The sequence below is a fragment of the Microcaecilia unicolor genome, chromosome 6, assembly GCF_901765095.1.
Source record: "Microcaecilia unicolor chromosome 6, aMicUni1.1, whole genome shotgun sequence".
NCBI lineage: Eukaryota > Metazoa > Chordata > Amphibia > Gymnophiona > Siphonopidae > Microcaecilia > Microcaecilia unicolor.
The window spans coordinates 145,834,082-145,854,733 of NC_044036.1; the positions used below are offsets into that span (position 1 = coordinate 145,834,082).

Consider the following 20,652-nt stretch of genomic DNA (forward strand, 5'->3'; position numbering starts at 1 on the left):
AAGTACCAGTAACCGCTTCAGTTGTAACAACAGAAAGGCAATATGTATTTATTTATTTATTTGTTGCATTTGTACCCCACATTTTCCCACCTATTTGCAGGCTCAATGTGGCTTACATAGTACCGTCAAAGGCGTTTGCCCAGTTGGTGGATAACAAATACAAAGTTGTATAGTGATCGTATGAGGTATAAGTGGACGGTCGGAATGGATAAAGATTGCGTGATGTCCTGTTTGATCATAGTCATGCTGTGTTGGTAGGTGAAGAGGGTTACGTGTGGTCGTTGGGGTACACCTTTTTGAAGAGGTAAGTTTTTAGTGATTTCCTGAAGTTCAAGTGGTCGTGGATTGTTTTCACAGCTTTTGGGAGCCCATTCCATAGTTGTGCGCTTATGTAGGAGAAGCCGGCTGCGTAAGTTGTTTTGTATTTCAGTCCTTTGCAATTTGGGTAGTGTAGGTTTAGGTAGGATGTTGACGATCTGACTTTGTTTCTTATTGGTAAGTCTATAAGGTCTGTCATGTATCCTGGGACTACGCCGTACATGATTTTGTGGACTAAGGTGCAGATTTTGATGATGATCTGTTCTTTGATTGGAAGCCAATGCAACTTTTCTCGGAGGGGTTTGGCACTTTCAAAGCGTGTTTTGCTGAATATCAGCCTGGCTGCTGTATTTTGGGCGGTCTGGAGTTTTTTTTTATGAGTTGCTCTTTGCAGCCTGCGTAGATTCCATTGCAATAATCTGCATATATCAAATCCCATCCCCCCTTCCCTTTCCCTGTTGCTGCATTAAGCCGCTAACATGGAAAATGTTATTTTGGAGTGCGGAATGGGTAGAGACTGGATTTTACAGTTAATACAGTGGCTGTTATTACTTGTTTGTTAATTTGAGAGCAAATGTAGAGCATTTAATGCCACTTCAAGAGATATATCTAACTGCATTGTGGGTTATCAGCTGTACCATTAATGTGCAGTAGCAATATAGGGCCGGATTGTGTATAGCACTCTTAGAGATCTGCGTCGAAATCCAGGCGTATTCTATAACAAACCATGTAACTTAATTGGCTTAACAAGCCAACCAGCGTATTTAATGAGCACTAATTGGCAAGAATTAGAATTTACATGCACAACTCACTAATCATATTCTGTAATGAACTGTGCCTAAATTATAATGCGCATAGTTCAAAAGGGGCATGGCTATGGGTGTTCCATGGGCGTTCCCAAATTTACACGTGTAGCTCTAAAATATGGCCCAGTGCTCATCAAATCTACATGCCAGGGTTTACGTCCACATTTTCATTGGTGTAAATGGAGGCGCATAGTTTTAGGAGCTGGGGGTATCAACTAAGCATATTCTATATACTGTGCTTAAATGTCGGCACCGCCTATAGAATATGCCTAAACGGAAATGTTTACCGTGTGGATTTTTTAGACGCCATATATAGAATGTGGCACTTAGAGCTGGCTTCAGTAAATGGCACAGAAAAGTAGCGCTGGGAAATATGCTTGGCGCTGTTCTTTAAAGGGCATTTCAAGCTGAGCGCTTCGTATAGAATAGCGCTTAGTGTGTATTCCGGCTTTGAGCATAAAGACTTATACCAACTGAAATCTGGTGTAAATCCTGGCGCCCAGCCTCCAAGTTCCATAATAGTGCACGTAGTTCTTTGGAACACCCCGACCCATCCATGCCTCCTTTTGGGTTTCATGCAAGAGGATTTCAGTGCGGATATTTATAGAAATGTGCACAGACAGATCTTCGTGCAAATCCAAATTAGAGGTAATTAACAGCCTATTATTATTGGCTAATTAACTAGTTGATGTGCACGTGAATCTCAGGATCACATGCAATTTTGGGTGCCCAAATTTCGGCACCATTTATATAATCCGGGGGGTAACATGCAGAAGCGGGCTGTTATGTGACCACGTTAAGGGGTTTTGCCATAGTTTGCTTGTTTCTGCCCGTTAAATTACATTTTACTGAATTTTTTGTCGGGGGTGGGGGTGGCGGCATTGGTGGAGAGTGGGTGTGCTAACCGTCTAACACAGAGTTACCGTGGAACCACTTAGTACCGCCTCAATAGGCTAATCGAAATGTTAGGGTCCTTTTACAAAGGCGTGTTGAAAAATGGCTTGCGGTAGTGTAGGCGCTGGTTTTGGGCGTGCGCCAGTTCATTTTTTAACGTACCTGTAAAAGCCTTTTTTTTTTTTTTTTTATTTTGCCAAAAATGGACATGCGGCAAAATAAAAATTGCTGCGTGTCCATTTTGGGTCTGAGATCTTACCGCCAGCCATTGACCTAGCGGTAAAGACTCATGCGGTAACCGGGCAGTAATGACCTATGCACGCCAAATGCCACTTGGCGCACGTCTGTTACGCGCGGCCGAAAATAAAAAATACTTTTCAGACGTTTGCCAAAAATGAAATTACAGCAAGAGCCATACAGTAGTCGAACAGTAACTTCATTTTTGCGCGCATAAACTCTTACGTGGCTTAGTAAAAGGACCCCCCCCTTAATGTACGACCTGCAATGGAAAAAAAAATAGTGACAGCATCCCTTCGCGATGCAGCATTAGTTTTGGGTTTGCTGAATGTTAAAATTCTGCGTTATATAGCGTGTTAAGCCCAGAACTTAACACATTTTAGTAGGACTATGTTAACTGCACAGCAGCTCTAAAATGCTAGGAACATCCCCCAGGAGTTACTGCAGATGTTTGTTTATTAGATTTTGCTCACACCTTTTTCAGTAGTAGCTCAAGGTGAGTTACATTCAGGTACACTGGATATTTCTCTGTCCCAGGAGGGCTGACAATCTAAGTTTGTACCCGAGGCAATGGAGGGTTAAGTGACTTGCCCAAGATCACAAGGAGCAGCAGCGAGATTTGAACCGGCCACCTCTGGATTGCAAGACCAGTAACCACTAGGCCACACTCCTCCACAGGTTTTGCAGTTGCTGTGTGTGCTGTTGCTGTTACCACATAGTAACTACAAAACCTTAACACACTTTCATACATAGGAGCCTTTATTTTTAAAAAGCAAAGTAAACTTATAAACACTGTGTAGAAAAATGCAATAAACATTTTCTCTCCTTTGTGAATATTCCGGATGAGGTTTGTTTCTTTGTGCAAAATGCAAATCTGAGGTTTTTGACCTGGAAACTTTACAGATGTTGCCCACTGGATGGAAAAAGGAGAATCCCAGCATTCCAGTGAACTGCTTGGAAATTATATGCAATTGAGGTGTCATGCTTTTGGTATTTCTCTGATGAGTTTTAAGGACTGTGTGCCCAGGAAAACTGGCATTCCATGTGAAATATCAGAAGGGGATGACTAACACCCTTTTAACTGTAAATTTAATAGAAATACAACCTGGAGAGGGGGAAGAGATGGATGAATGCAAGATGCTAAAGATGTTGGCTTTCTTTTTCTTTTTTTTTTTCCCAGTTCATGTTTATCCAGTCAAATAAAAATAGGTGTTGACTTGTTATGGCGGCATACCAATCTGTTATCAATAGACAAGTCTATTTTCTATTGTTTTAACTGAGTAAACAATGGCATGGGGGGTCAGCCCTATTCACAGGTAATTGTTAGCTGTCAGGCCTGGTGGCTGGAAATCAAGGCTGCACTGTCACTTTGCAAGGTGTTCAGAAAGCGGAATCCAGATGCAGCAAAAGAACTGGCTGTCGGCTTGGGTAGTGACCTTTTCGCTTTAATTTGCTTAAAAGTTTTAATTTCAGGAGTCAAGCAGGAATTGAATATGCCTGAGAATTAAATGTTCACTTGGGACAAAATCCATCCAAATAACAAAATGAGCATGAGATTATTATTTTTTTTAATTATTATTTAATTTTTAAAGAAAAAAATGAGTTGGCATTAGAGCAGATCTGCATGTCTGATTGCTTGAGATGTAAATTGAATTCCCCACTATAATATCAATTAATTGCAAATACTTAAAATTTTCATTGCCTTTTTAAAAATTAAATATATATAGTATATATAGAGAGAGAGAAATGTTGGCAGGGAACAACTGTTTTGTTACTACTACCCTCAGTGAGGCGGGGGAAGGTTATTGGTCTGCCCTGCAATAATTTACTCCTCTTTCATATGCAAACGATCCGCAGTGAATATAAAAAAAGCCCTATCAAGCTCATTTCACAGTTCTTAGCCACTTAGATTCTCTGGAGTCCATTGCCTCATTAGAGTACTGCTCTCCAAAGCTAGCATAATTAAAATCTTTAACAGTTAGCAAAGTAAAGATGTTTGGCTGATCACGTTGAGATGATTATCTGTCTATTGTAGTCTAAATGACAAAAATAAATTAAATTTAGACCTTGGCGGGGTGTTTTTTTTTATTATGTGTTTCCAATGAATATAAGTGCACACTGCCTTTTTTTTTTTTTTAATTCAGTACTTGGGGTTTCAGCTTACGTATCAGCCCGTTACTGCTCCTGTTACGTAGCCTGAAAACGGTAAATTGTCTGGGATAAATTGAAAACGATGAAAGCTTATCAAATGTATATGCACATCAGTTCTTCAGAGGTCACCGCGAATACTTGCACACACAAAATTTTGCACAGCGTATATTCCTGGCAGATTTATTTTCAAGCTTCTCTACAGGGGCTCCAGTCGGCGGCATCACCCTTGCCTATCACTCAGGGTCGGCTGGTTTCAGGTTCCACACCAGGAGTTTAGTGGCAGTCATGCTCTGTGGTCAGGACGACAGCAGTATATCAGCAATGGTGGTGGTATCACATGCATAAACCAAGGCTCTGTCTAGAATCTAGATTATGGCTTTTACAAGTCCCATGTCAGATTTCATCATTGCAAAAATGTTGACACTGGTCTCTCACTGAAGGCCTTCATGTTAATTGTCACCTCCTTGTGCCCCTGTCCGGTTGTGTGATGTAATGTTTAAAGAATATTCCTGGTTTGGAATGCTCATTTATCAACTGTTCATGTGGAATTCACTGTAAAAATGGGATTTTCCATGGACAGGTGGCAAGAATGTTACCACCATGGACAAAGTATGTGTTGCTCCCTGGAAATTCCTTTCAGATTTAGGCTCACCGTAAGGTTGGTGTCCAGCTGCCAACAGGAAACATCACTTCTCTATAACTCAAACCTTACTTTATAATGCAATTTCACTTTTGAATAACTCACTACCATTGATCTAAGCAATGACAGTGATAATAGTGTTACTTTTATAGAAACTTATACTTTTTTGTTCAGCAGACACATTCATCAATTAAGGCAGAAGTACTAGAAACCAAAATTAATGAGAAAGATAGGTGTGTTAATGAAATAATCATAGTATAATCAATTTGACTGTTAAAATTTTGAAAAGCATTTCAAGGAGACAATATGAATTCATAATTTATGTCTAAAAGTGATTAATAAAAACCGTATTTAATAACATAGCTATTTGTCATCATTTAAAACCTTAAGCATAAAAATTAGTCATTCTGCATGCAATATGCTGTCATAATGACCCAGTTGAATAGTCACTATAGGAAGACCTTGTGAACAGAAGGGTCTTTCTTTTTTTTTTTTTTAAGAATTTTTATTTTAAAAAGATACGTTTTAGATGGATAAGTAACAGTTGATAGTGTATAATAGAAAATATTAATTCTTGGATATATTTTTTTTGTTCCGTGTATTTTGCTGCGGAAAATTGCTGAAAGAACTGCTGTGTGCAGAATTCATTTCACAGGAATAATCAAGTGTTACACTGCCTGAGCCCTTGATATAAAGAAAAAAAAATGTCTAACACTAGGCTTTGTTTACTGACTCTTTGATTTAATTACTGTTTGAAGAGGGACGAATTAGCTGTTAATTGATTTAATTATCCAATTTGTTTGTTTCAGGCATGATTCCAGCGGAACTGCAGCAGCTCTGGAAAGAAGTAACAGGCGCTCACACCGCGGAGGAGACGGCGAACAATAACCACAGCACTTTGGACCTGTCCACCACTTGCGTCACCTCTTCAGCCCCTTCCAAGACCTCTCTGTTACTAAATGCACACGCTTCAACAAATGGGCAGCTGTCGATCGGCACTCTGAAACGGGAAAGGTAAGGAGGACTAAAGAGTGCAGACAAAGTCACTGCGCCAGGGGAGTGCTGAGTGTGCGCTGTTGCATGTAACACTTGGAAAAGAAGTGGTGCCTGCTCTATTTGGTGTTTGAGTGCATTCCCCTGGATTCTATATATGGCGCCTAGGTTCTGCGCAGAGATACATGTGTAACTTAATTGGTGTAACAAGGTAATCAGCGTTTGTAACAGCACTTAACAAGCAATGACGAGCACTAATTGGCAGTAATTACAATTTATGCGTGGAAATCGCTAAGCGTATTCTCTAAAGGACTGCGCCTAAATTGCAAAGCAAGCAGTTCAAAATAAACTTGCGTAGCTTAAAAGGGGCGTGCGTACACCATGCCTTATAGAATACACTTAGTTCCATGCGGATTTTTTAGGCGTCATATATAGACTCTGGACCATAGTGCTTGCATTTGTGTCACTGCTATATGGGTATGTTTTAGTACAGTGCATGGTGTTGCATTGCTCGTTCTTTTCAGGTATGTTTTGAAAACCCAGTATTGGGGCTTAATGTAAGGGTGGGGATGTTTAATTCTTTTGAATGCAGAATGTCCACTTCATTGCTATCACCTAGTTTCTTCTGATGTTAGTTGAATTTATTAATTTTCTCCATGTTTATCATTCATCATTGTACCAACTCAGCGTTCTAGAACTGGGTGTGCGTATATGCTGTACCTCTATAGTTATATACATGTTTGCACAAACCACAGGGAGTTGTAGAGTGTCTTCCATCTAATCCTTAGTAGTCAGTAGCTGAATTCATTTTCATTTTATTGCACTGTAAAGTCTTATTAGTCTGAAAACAGTTTTTAGCGTGAATGCAAAAAATGTGTCTTGATGAAATTATTTAAAAAGCTTCCCATTAATTCCAGAAATGTTGACCGTCTCTGGGGGGAAAAGGTGACCAAAGTAGCAGATCCCAAAAAAGTGTAGAATGGCTGAATTTTTTCGTATCATGGGTCCATAAACAGTCTGAAAGTTATATGTTTGAAGTTCTGTAACGTGCTTAGGTTCTACATAGTAAATTAGAAGATGTGAAATGTTCAGATGAAAATAATTCTTGGCAATTTATCTGTAACCAAATAGATATAAATATGTTTAACATTTAACTTTCCTCGTGGGAATGTATCATGGTCTTCATGGATTTTCTTTTAATTTATTTTGATATTTCAGATCTCATACAACCTCTTTGCTGATTTTTTTTTTAACACATTCAAAAAGGTTTTACCACTAGTACATTAAAATTGGGCTTTGGCTGTGGTATTTGAAAGCAGATGTCTTGCCTGTAATTCTGCATACAATTTAATTAGCTCTGTCGTTCTATTCCTCTGTTTCAATAGGAAAAAAAGGCACATAGGAAAGACTAGAAGTTTAAGTAAAAGGGTTGCAGATTATGTGTTTGCCTTTCTTCTGCTTCCTATAGGTGTATAGCATCCATTTGCTACACAGTGATTGAATTACATCTTTAGGCATAAGGAGGATTGGGGGAGGCTGGAGGAGGAAGAATGCATGCTGATGCACTTAAGGTCTTAGTTGCAGTCTTGGCAGGCACTGTGGAGCCTTCCTGAATTTCAGATGACACTCACAAACACATCCTATTTAGATGTATTGCCTTCGTTTTCATTACACAAGGGGGGTGCATGTCTGCAATTAGTGGAGTCTGGGTGGCAGGGGAAAGACATAAGAAACTTTCAACCCTTAACACTCCAGATGTGTTTCTGGAAAGAAAGCAGCCTTCACCACCCAATTCTCAAAGGCGTTCTCTCTCAGGCTCGGTTTTTAGTTGTTAAGGGGTAGATTCGTCAAAGGGTGTCAAAAGTTAGGCACAAAAAAACTTGAGGACGTTATAATGCCTTTGTATCGCACCTCGAATATTGTGTTCAGTTCAGGTTGCTGCATCTCAAAAAAGATATAGTGGAATTAGAAAAGGTACAGAGAAGGGCGACGAAAATCATAAAGGGGATGGGACGATTTCCCTGTGAGGAAAGGCTGAAGTGGCTAGGGCTAAGGGGAGATACGATAGAGGTCTATAAAATGCTGAGTGGAGTAGAACGGGATCTTGCCATGTACTTGTGACCTGGATTGGCCACTGTTAGAAACAGGATGCTGGGCTTGATGGACCTTCGGTCTGTCCCAGTATGGCAATACTAATGTACTTATGAGCACTAAGCAAGTATTCAAAAACAGGAAAGTTGGACACCAAAGCTGTTTTTGAGTACTAACCTAACTTTCGGTGCAGCCCTTAACCAGCTAAGATAACCGCATAAATAAGACCGCCTAAAACGCAGTCCTATCTTTATGCAGTTCTTCATAAATGGTTACAGCAGCAGAAAAGTGAGGCCAAAAAGGACGAGGATTTTCAAGGTTTAAAACATCCAGGACCTTTATTTGTAGTCGCAGATTCAACCCATCAAGGACCCGACATGGCCGTGTTTCGACGTATGAACCTGCCTCAGGGATCAACAATCCTGTAAACGTATGTCAGTAGTAAGACTGGTGACATATCTTGATGAAATATGGTCCTGTTGAAACTGATCGCAGTGCCAGTATCAAAACAAGACTCTTGTGCTTTGCGAAGCAGAGAACGTGGACCGCCAGGACAGGGCATAACTGCTCTTCAGTGGTATTCTATAAGGTAATGCCTTAGGGGTCCTTTTACTAAGTTGCACTGAAAAATGGCTTGCGGTAGTGTAGGTTCGGGTTTTGGGTGCGTGCTGATCCATTTTTTAGCGCGCCTCTAAAAAAGGTTTTGGTTTTTTTTTTCCAACAATGGACTTGCGGCAAAATCAAAATTGCTGCACATCCATTTTGGGTCTGAGACCGTACCACCAGCCATTGACGTGCGCCCAAAAATAAAATATTTTTCGGACGCACAACAAAAATGAAATTACTGCAAGAGCCACGCAGTAACTCCATTTTGACCCACGTTGGGCGTGCGTGGACGTTTACATAATCAAACTTGGGGGTATTCATATAAAGTATCACATACTATGTGAATGAGTTTATCTTGTTGGGCAGACTGGATGGACCATACAGGTCTTTATCTGCTGTCATTTATTACGTTACTAGTAAAAAAAGGCCCGTTTCTGACACAAATGAAACGGGCGCTAGCAAGGTTTTCCTCGGAGTGTGTATGTTTGAGAGAGTGTGTGTGAGAGTGACTGTGTGAGAGAGAGAGAGTGAGATTGAGAGTGTGTGCCAGGGGGGGCCCCCTGCCCCCCCTCCTCCTCTCCCCTCCTCTCCCCCATCCTTTCCCCTCCTCCCCTCCCAGTTCCAGGGTCGCCCCCTCCCTCACTGCCTCCCAGTTCCAGGAAGACCGACTTGCGCTTCCAGAGCTCGGCTGTCATGGCCATGCAGGAGGCTAGCAAGGCTTACCTGGTGGGGCTCTTCAAGGATAACAATCTGTGCGCTATCCACGCCAAGTGAGTCACCATCATTTGCAAAGATATCCAGCTAGCCCGTCGTATTTGTGGTGAGAAGGCTTAGAAAGCATTGTACTCCATGTACACACAACCAAAAGGGTCTTTTAAGAGCCACCACATCCCTACACAAAAAGATCTGACACGTCAGTCTGCTCTATGGTTACTACTTAGCTCCCGATATCCAGGCTGTTGCGTGCTCTCTCCCTTGGCCTGTTCTCTTCTACTGAATTGTGGCAATGCCAGCTCCCCTCTCCTCCCCTGCCCAAACCACTATTCAGGCTGATGCAGTATTTAAACACCCGTCCTCCCTTGGCCTTTTCTCGTCTGCTGAATTGTGGCAATGGTTTTTTTTATCTCTGCCCCTCCGCCAACCGGCCAATCGAAGCCTTGAAGCATTCATGTGCTGCGGTGGCGGCGACCTGGGGGGGCGTGGCATTGCAGCGAGGGCGGCAGGGGCGGGGCCTCATTCTGCTATCGTGTGGTTGGTCAGTGCTGTGGGTGATGTACCTCAAACTACATGTCATTAATTCAGGAGATGGAGCCTTACAGAGCGCATGAATGCTTCAAGTCTTCACTTTCTCGGCTTCAGAACGTTGAAGGTGTGTTTTATTATATAGGATGTTATGTTACATGGCTTAGTAAAAGGGCCCCTTGGTGATTTAGCATGTAACTGCAAAGGGGGGTGCATGCTCATGGGTGGGTCATGGATGAGTTGCACATTTAACCCCCTAATTGAAACCAGGGAAGGCCCGACCATTAGGCCACCTGAGGTGGGGGCCTCAGGCAGCACTTTTCAGGGGCGGAATCTCTCCACTCTTCAGGGAGCGGCCACCCCATTCACAGTGTTTTCCTGTTCCATCACGTGACAAAAGAGGTAACCGCTGCGAACGGGGGTGGGGGGGAGGTGGCATCTTGCCTTGGGCCGGCACTGGTTGAAACTTAGCACAACACTTTTAAGAAGGCATTGAAAACCCACTTCTTCCTTCAGGTGTATGGACTGCTGCAATAGTGAGAACACTTATATATTGAGAATTGTCTCCTCCTTACTCTGTTTTGTTTACATCACTGATTATTTATGTCTGATGATGTGTTTTATGATGTGATGTTTGTATTGTCTTATATTATTATGTATGTAAATTTGTTCTCCGCTTAGGATGCCATGAAAATGCGAGCTACAAATAAATTTTATTATTATTCTGTAAATTTTGTGCTTCAAATGTTGTTGCAGAAATCCAGATGTACGCTCCATTTTAGAAAGAATCTAGACACCCTGATGTCGCTATAAAATGCTTTCTTAGCGTACAGATTTTTAGCGCCTAATCTTTAACGCCCTTTATAGAATTGTCTCCTCAACTTCTCCTCCTCTTCCGTTGCCTGCGGGCATTTTAAACCAATAAACGAATCTTCCTCCTTAGGCTTTAATCTGGTACGCATAGATGTCATGAAACCTAATTGATTATACTACGGAGTGAGCTTCTAAACCTGTTACCTTGCCCATTCTAAACCAGTTGGCCCAGCCTCATAAGCAGCAGAGGTTAGTGATCAGAAGACGAATCCTTAAGTACAAATTTGAAGGCTTGTTTTTTTTTCTTTGGGGAGAGGAGTTTTGCCACTGAAATGTTTGTCCAGATAATGAAACGAAATGTGCCTTTTGGCAGTAGGTATTTATTTGGAAATTACTGCTTTATCTTCCTGTTTCTCTAATAATAATTTAGTAGCTCCCTCTGAGGTTTTGGACCAAGTTTCGCAGCAGTGGCTCTGGAGTTTAGTGTATAGCAGTCTGTTAAGGAGAGGAATAATCTGATTTGGCATGGTACACTGACTCTGCTCTTTAATTTGCCTTAAACAAGGAAAATTATAGTGAAACCGTTCAGGGTAAGCCCTTAGTTTCAAAGGAGGAGATGGTGACTGGCTTCCCTTCTGTGCTGCAAGGGGATATTTCTCGACATTCAGGCCGCATTGGTGTGATTTGTGAGAGAGATGCCAGAGTTGAAATTCATGGTCCATTTTCAAAATTTGTACCAGCCTTATAAGAGCTTTATGTTAAAAATATGGGCTGGGGGAATGGATAACCTTTGGTCATTTAAGCTGCTTAATGGCCAATAGTTACTCGTTAAGTGGAGGTGGGACTAGGGGCGTTCCAGGGTTGGGCAAAAAATTATCCAATTAAACAGGGGTCCTGTAGGGAAAGTAGGGAGGAGGCCGCAAATCCCCCCCCCCCCCCCCCCCCCCCCAAAAAGCAGGCTACATTTCCTTCAGCTGTAAGCAGGCATAGGGGCCCGCTGAAGTATAGGAACTCAGGGCAGTTGCCCTGTTTTCCCCCATCCCCCCCAATGTCAGCCCTGCATCTAAGCCACGATATTCAGCTGCTAGATGGAAAATGTATCTCTTTGAGTGCTGGTACACAAATAGCTGGTATAGAATTAAATAAATATTTTACCTTTTTAAGTTATCCATGGATTTTCAGCAGCACTACTTTTCTCCACTGAAAATCAGTATAAAGTTTAATGGGTACGATACCTGCTTAACTTCCAATTTGATCTACCACTAAATATTGACCTTGGTACTTTGACACGGCTTCTTTGGGGTCTTCAAGAGACAGTGTGCAGTTCATTCATGGCAAAAGCTTGTCTGAAGTGGCGTCAGCAGCACAAAACCGGCACCATAACGCCCAGCTAGAAGCGGAGTTGGCCTACTTGGCGGATGCTATTTATGGCATGTTATGAGTTATGGCCCACATTATGTCTTTGGCTTTCACAACATATCAGCAACTATAGTGCCTTGAGCAGCGGACGCAGCATCGGTCACGTCTGGTTAAACTGCCTTTTTGGGGCAAGTGGCTATTTGGAGAAGATCTCAGTAACTTGGTGAAAGCAGTTGCCGGTGGATAAGTGGAAAGCCTCTTTGTCATCCATCTTCAGGGGACTCTTGATCTCTATTTCAAGACAGCAGACAATACCGGCCTGGTTGTCAGAAATATGGTCAGAAGTCCCGCTTTCAGGCACCCCTATCTTCCTTTCCTGCGGACAAGAATCCCCCTCTCAGTCAGCTAGAGTGCCCAGTGCCTCCAGTGGGAGGACATCTTCAGGAGTTTCGAGAGGAGTGGCCCCAAATCACGTCAGACCAGTGGGTTCTTGAATATTCTTACAGAAGGTTTCAAATTGGAGGCGTTCCTCTCTTTTTGTAGTCTCCTTGTGAAAAGAGAACCAAGGCAGTCAGGGTTCAGGCCACCGTTGATTCTTTGGCACTCTGGGCCATTGTTCCAGTTCTCCAAGTCGAACAGGGACAAGACATATACTCCATCTACTTCACTCTATATGTTTATTGCATTTTGTTTATAATAGTAATGATAGTGTATATTTTTATAAACTTGCGTTTTTGAATTTTGCTGCAATAGTATGTTCTTATGATTTATTGCATTGTTATTAGAGTCCATATTCAGGCACCATGTTACTGGATTAAGTTGAATGCCAACATTTAATTTAATATGTATATTCAGCGCTGCTATTCAAAGAGATAATTTTGAGGGCTGATTCCACTGTTTCTAATCTAGCTCGCTTTTATATAGATGTTACTGACCTGAGGCTAACTGTGGAACTTTTCAAAATCTAAAGATAATCAAATTATATGTTCACTGGCAATGTGAGACTATTGGATCAATTATAATTTGTGAACCAGTCTGAGTTGCGCTAGACAATTACAACACAGCATAATAGTAAACAAACAAAATCTGTGGCTAAAGGGATGGACGTTGCTGGCACCTGCCTGCGTGATTTTGGTAACTGTCCTTGTACAGGTTAGGTTGTTAGCCAATGTGATGCTTTCTGTCCAAGTGATTTTATCAAAGGTGACAGACAGTGTCTTTCCCCTGTCTTGTTTCTTTCAGTTTTATTACCTTTTTATCCTAATTAAAGTGGCAGAATTTTAAAGCAATTTAGTGAATGGTAAGGCGGTAACTCCCTGATTCTATGAAGGTCGCGAACATTTCTGCACCCAAAATTAGTTATTCGCAACTCAATTAGTTAACAAGCAATTAAGTTAATAATTGGAAGCTAACAATTGCCATTAATTGCCAGAAATTGAGATTTGCATGTGCAACTCGCTGGGCGCTAATGTAAAAACACAGGTCATGCAAATCCCATAGTGTGCAACCCAAAAGGGGGCATGACCAATGGGAGGGGCATGGGTGGGTCAAGGACCATTTGCACGCTGTGTATTCCACTGAAATGCACCCAACTTGCAAGGTTTCAGTTGGCATAACTCCTCACGCCCAAAGTGAGGCATAGGGAATTTATTTATTTGCAGTATTTGTATCCCCCATTTTCCCACACACTAGCAGGCTCAATGTGGCTTACAAGACACTGTATTGGGTCGATGTTAAAACAAATACAATCAGAAATAGGGTAAGGGAAGGTAGAGGTAGAGGTAGATGTGAACAATAAATGACAAAGGAAATAAGAAATAACATTGTCTTTTAAATCAATGCGGGGTTGAAGCAGCTAAGCAGATTCAGAAGGGCAGGCCTTACAAAACAAATAGGTCTTTAAAGTTTGCCGGAATTCTAGATGGTCATGTATCGTTTTCACTCTTTTTGGTAATGAATTCCACATTTGAGTACTTAAGTAGGTGAAATTGAACGCGTAGGTCGATTTATATTTAAGACCAGTGCAATTAGGATAATGAAGATTCATATAGGTACAAGATGATCTGATACTATTCCTGGCTGGAAGATCAATCAGGGCAATCATATAACCAGGGGCTGCACCGTAGATTGTTTGCTAAGGGGGAGATTCTATGTATGGTTCCTAAAAAAAAAATCGACGTGGAAATCAATTCCAATTAAGCATATTCTATAAGCAGTGCCTAGATTTAGGCACAATATATAGAATACACTTTGTTGATACCTCAGCGCCTAAAACTACACACCTCTATTTACACCAATGAAAATGTGGCGTAAATCCTGGTGCATAGATTTAGGTGCAGAGGGCCATATTCTATATAACTATGCGCATACATTTTGAAAATGCCCATTTCCCCACCCATAACCATGACCGTTTTTGGCTGCGCACATCAAAAGTTAGGCACACCGAATTACAGTATGCACTTAGCAAGTTGCACATAAATTCTAATTATTGCCAATTAGTGCTCATTATTGCTTGTTAAGAGCTGTTGTCAATGCTCATTAGGTTGTTAAGCCAATTAAGTTACGTGCGTTGTTATAAAATACGCTTGGATTTCGGCGCGGAACTCTAGTCGCACTTTATAGAATCCGTGGGTAAGTGCTATTCTATAAAGAGCAAGAATCATCCTGAGCACACATTTTTCCTGGCACCTGCTTTTCAGAACCATTTACTGAATGTGGCTCTAAATGTTTTCCAACATGCTTTTGTACTAATGAAGGAAACCCCAATACTTTTTTCTTGTGCATTGAACTTTAAAAAGTCTGAGTGGCTTACGTGTGTTTTTGTAAATTTTCCTTCTGTGTGATCGGTAGAAGTTCATGCATGTTATAAAGTGAATTCTCGTTATTAAAGTAACTGTGTATGCCCACAAAGGGAAATCGTTAATATGTGCTCCGGCTTGTCATTGGAGGCTGTGTGACTGAAAAATATAAGTATTCCTTTGGGAAACTATTTCAGGAATTGAGCAACAGAAATAACTAGCCAGAGAATTCTCCCAACTGTAATTTCCCTTGTTTGCGTGTGTGTATTTTATTTTTTTTTAAAAGCACATCTTGATGGGTCCTTAAATGCCATTTCACGTAATGAGTACAATTTCTGAAGCGCAGCTGGTGCTAATACAGGACAGTTCCCCTAGGCTCATGTCGCTTAGAGTTGTACAGCTTGTTCAGTGTCTGTATCCATATGACCGTCTGTCCCATTCATAGAAAGATATTGTCACTACACCAGTGGGTGCTGTTGAAAAGATACGGGGAAAAGTCTATTTATTTATTTATTTACTTCGCAACAGCCTACTTAACTCGGTTTATTTTATTCTGGAAGACAAGTCGGAATGTTGAAACAATTCAGCTTTCAGCACACACCAGAACAGTCTTGCTGGTTGAAAATTGTTCCCCCCCCCCCCCCCTCCTGTAGGAGCACATGGTTAACCTAGTAGGTGCAGTTCGATTTTGTTTGCAACGTGTCTTGCCTGACAAAAATATATCCTGGCTGTTTACATTATATTAAAAGCTAACCGAAAAACAAGCAAACGCTATCAGTTTATTGTTTAAAATGCCCTTCAGTTAATTATTAGCCTGATGTCTGATTAGTTACAAAGGATGCAAGAGCATTTCCTTCTACTCACGGTCAAGCCACCAGGGAAGAAGTGTTCCAGTACTTTTACATCACCAAGATTTTTTTTTCTTTGCTGTGTCATGAGGAAATGGCTTAGTAAATCAGGCTCTTAGATTTTGTAATGCTGCAAAAGGTGAAAACCTAAAACCTCATTTTTTAAAAATAGACTTTCTTAGCGAGTTAGTAATGCTCTTTTCTTTTGTGTGTAGCTAAACATTTTGCAGTAACCTACCTACTTTCCCCGCTCCACAGGGATGCACAGCTGCTAAGGAATCTGGCGAGACAGGGATTTTGCAGCTGTATTCAATAAATCTTCAAAAACTCAACCAGAAAGAGCGTAACGATAAAACTCCTTCACTTGCCAGCACACTGCTAATATTTTGACCAATTATGTTAGTGCTCAGAAAATATGGTGAGGTACATTTTCAGGGGTTACATTTTTGAAAGCCATTTATGCTGGTGAATGGCCAAGTGGCCAGGTAAAATGATAAAGCTGAAGACTGCCACTGATCAGCTAAAACTATACACCACCTTCCACAGTGTGCTGACTGCAGGGCAAGAGCTGTTCCTGTAGGCCAGTGTGTTGGACCAGGAGAAATAAAAAGTACAAAGACTAGGGGTCAATGAAGTTACATATTTATTTATTTATTGCTCACACCTTTTTCAGTAGTAGCTCAAGGTGAGCTACATTCAGGTACACTGGATATTTCTCTGTCCCAGGAGGGCTCACAATCTAAGTTTGCACCTGAGGCAATGGAGGGTTAAGTGACTTTCCCAAGACCGCAAGGAGCAGCAGCAGGATTTGAACTGGCCACCTCTGGATTGCAAGACCGGTGGCTCTAACCACTAGGCCACTCCTACACTCCACATGGTAATACTTTTAAAAGGAATAGGAGGAAATGTTTTTTTCACTCAAAGAATAGTTAAGCAGTGGAACTCCTTGCCAAAGGATGTGGTAACAGTGGTTAGCATATCTGGGTTTAAAAAGGCTTGGACAGATTCCTGGAGGAAAAGTCCATAGTATGCTATTGTGATAGACATGGGGAAAGCCACTGTTTGTCCCTGGGATCAGTAGTATGAATCTTGCTACTATTTAGGATTCTGTCAGGTACTTGTGAGCTGACTTGGCCACTGCTGGAAGCAAGATACTGGACTAGCTGGACCATTGGTCTGAAGTATGGCATACTCTTAGAAAGAACAGGGTGCAACCGTTTGATTTCAGCTGTGCAAATGTTGCTTTGTATCCTTTCTGCTGCCTACACAAATTACAGGTAATTTGATAACTGTGAGCCTGTAAATAGGCTCCCGGGGGGGGGGGGGGGGGGGGGGGGGGGGGGGGGGGGGGGGGGGGGGGGGGGGGGGGGGGGGGGGGGGGGTGTCTGGTAGAAACCTAGTCTATAAGGAACATAACCACCTACTTTTCTTTGTAGAATACTAGTGTGACAGTGAAAAGATGTGCCTATAATTTAAAGTAAAGCACTTACGTCAGCCTTAGAGCTGACACCTAAATGCCGGAGGTATGCGCACAATTTATAGAATACTATAAGTTATATGCATGCGAATTCGATCTAGACTCTTGCCTATGTGTGCCCTCGTGTGTACAATAGCGCTAATGTCAGAAACAAAGCGCTATTCTATAAACCATGCTTAAAGTTAGGCACAGTTTATGGAATAGCATTTACACCCGGGAATTGCGCCTAAATTTAGGTGTACCCATTTTCATAAACCGAAAAGTGGTGCAAATGTACATGCCTACATTAGGCGCACATCCCCGTTCTTCTATAACAACGCACATTAATTTGAAAGCCCCTGTTACACCCATGCCCCTCCCATTTTCACAATCGCACATAAATGCCAAATCCAGTAGTGCCAATAATTGCCTGTTAAGCCAATTTGCCTCATTATTCAATTAAATTGCATGTACAAATTGAGCCCACTTGCAATTGTTGGTGACTTTTATAGAATTAGGGGTTAAGTGTAAATTGTAGAATGGTAAATAGGGAAAGGGAATGGGCCATGGTATAGCACCTTTTTGTGGGTTTTGCAACAACATTCAGAGCGGTTTACATAGTATATACAGGTACTTATGTGTACCTGGGGCAATGGAGGGTTAAGTGACTTGCCCAGAGTCCCAAGGAGCTGCAGTGGGAATCGAACTCAGTTCCCCAGGATCAAAGTCCACTGCACTAACCACTAGGCTACTCCTCCAGTGTTGAATCTTAAATAGTAGCAACATTCCATGTAGATTCTCACATAGGGAAATGGGCCTTGATGTACCACCTTTCTGTGGTTTTTGCAACTACATTCAAAGCGTTTTACATATCGGGAGGCGGGGCTGGTGGTTGGGAGGCGGGGATAGTGCTGGGCAGACTTATACGGTCTGTGCCAGAGCTGGTGGTTGGGAGGCGGGGCTGGTGGTTGGGAGGCGGGGATAGTGCTGGGCAGACTTATATGGTCTGTGCCCTGAAGAGCACAGGTACAAATCAAATTAGGGTATACACAAAAAGTAGCACATATAAGTTATCTTGTTGGGCAGACTAGATGGACCGTGCAGGTCTTTTTCTGCCGTCATCTACTATGTTACATAGTGTATACAGATCGTATTTGTACTTGGGCAGTGGAGGGTTAAGTGACTTGCCCAGGGTCACGAGCTGCAGTGGTAATTGAACCCAGTTCCCTAGGATTAAAGTTCACTGCACTAACCACTAAGCTACTCCTCCACAGTTACATGTATAAGTTTAGGCACAAGCACTATTGGAGCAGAGTATAAAAATCAGGGCTATTGTCCGAAAAGAACTCCAGCAGTATCCAGAAAACAGAAGGTTCAAAGTAAAGCTGAACTACCATGTCCCCAGGCTTCCGTAAAGAAACCAGGGAAACGTGGCGAGGAGGCGGCACCACCAACTGTCATTGTTCAGCAGACTGAAGGGTCCGAGAGGGGGAGAATAAGGTATCGAAAACCACAACAGGATTAAAAGGGAGCCAACCTATAGAGTTTTGTGTATCGACACTGGTATCGTAAAGGTGATGCAAAACGTAACTGGTAACCAATGCTCGTCTCTCAATAGAGAAGTGCCATGGTCAAATTTCTGGTCAACTCCAACAGAAGGTAACCTCTCCACTGAAGATCAATGCCAAGCGAAGGCAAGTGGAGAAAAACAACCTCTCCCAGATGGTGTTCTCGGCAACGCCTTTTGTTTATCATTTTGAATAAAGAATTTGCCGAGAACACCATCTGAGAGAGGTTGTTTTTCTCCAAATTTCTGGTCATACTGTAAGTTAACACACATCCGGCCACGTTTACGTGACTGCAATAATGGTGGTTTGGAATAGGCTGTCACCACATAACCTCGGGGAAACCTAAACAGTGCCAGTACCAAATTTGCCCTGCCCCACTGGAAAAATCTGGTCATTTCACGAGTTAAATGGGACAGATTTATCTGTTCAAGTATAAAAATTAAGGGCCGAGTTTAGTTCATCACCTGCCAGTAAATCTAGAACTCACTTTGAATGCTAGGCCCCGAGTCATTGCATCAGATATAGTTTCCTTAGGCATGATTACGTGGTCTGCATGACTGGTCTCACTTGGATCAGTACTGCCAAGATCACTAAGTTTAAGCAGTTTGAAAGCACAGTGACATATTGGCAGCAAAGATTGTTGGCATCTTCCATACCCACACTGCAACCAGATGGCTTTGGCAGGGAAACAGGACCGTCCTGAGGGCTGTGCGAACAGCTTGATCGTGTAGGGCGCAAAAATCACTCCCCGTCCATCATGTCCCCTACTGTGGCCACAGCGCTTGGGCAGGGGCATATTGCGCAGGGCACAATTTTGGCTCGATAAATTTGCAGGGAAATCCCTTCATCCTGGCTCTTTGTGGGGAGAGGAGGTTTCCTCCCTTTTGAAAACATTGGCAACTTAATGTCAGACTGGAATCTGGCCTTGTGGAAGTGAGAGCACAGACTGATGTGGAATTAAAATGTCATTGCTCCTATCACAGACTGCATGCCGCAGCATTTTAACATGTTCTCATCTGCTAAGCTTCTGCATTTCTTAAAGCTTTTGCATTGGCCTGGTAGCCGGTGAACAAAGCATAGCTCTTATCCCTAGTCACGGATGTCTTAAGGTAGCCCAATAAAAAGGGATCACCTGCAACTTAGACCTTTTTTTTTTTTTTTTTTTTTTTCAAAATGTTTTTTGACATCCTTGTGTTTTGATAAAAGTAAATCATGTGTTAGAATTTAAAAGACAATGTTTGAAGCTCTGCAGTTCACAATCTCGAGTTTAATTTGTTGTTAATGTAGTTGAGTTAACAAAACTGCATTGTGGTTAATTTTAGGGCTTTCAGAGTAATTTTCATTAAAAATAACCTAATTCATAAGTTCCACCTAATGCGAGTATTCTTGGTTTTAATACCATGAATTCTCGCCTTCTTTTTTGTAAAGTCAGGAAATATTTGAATCTTGGCTCCCAAGAATTGTGCGTTCATATGTCTAAAATATAAGCGAAAGATATTTCTATCGGGTTCAAGTGCAAAAGTCACTGGGAGGGTTGTTCGCTGGGTTATCCTTGTAGATGTTTTGTATCCTTAGATGGAGTAAATGATGTATTTCTTGATTTCAAGAAAATGCAAAAATATGTGATTTCTAAAGAAGGGGGTAACGTATTTCTCCCTCAAAGCAACACACAGAAAACATGCTGGTAATATTAGTTAGTGAGCTTATCTGCTTTTCCTCTCTGAATTTAATAATTAGATAGAATTTTCTTTCAAATTTATATTTCCTTGTATCTTGTCCCAATATTATGGTCAATGTAAGAAGAATGCTAGTCTGATTAATCTCTATATGGA

The 20,652-nt window shown here is 41.7% G+C and overlaps 1 protein-coding gene across 15 annotated transcripts in view; it reads left to right on the forward strand.

The window, feature by feature from the left end:
* Nucleotides 1–20,652, forward strand: part of FOXP1 (forkhead box P1) — an 801,754-nt gene that overhangs the window by 664,422 nt on the left and 116,680 nt on the right. For all 15 annotated transcript variants that reach the window (XM_030208061.1, XM_030208060.1, XM_030208059.1 and 12 more), the window contains one exon: nucleotides 5,856–6,060. In XM_030208061.1, the coding sequence (XP_030063921.1) occupies nucleotides 5,856–6,060 (205 nt within the window). The remainder of the gene's footprint in view (nucleotides 1–5,855; nucleotides 6,061–20,652) is intronic.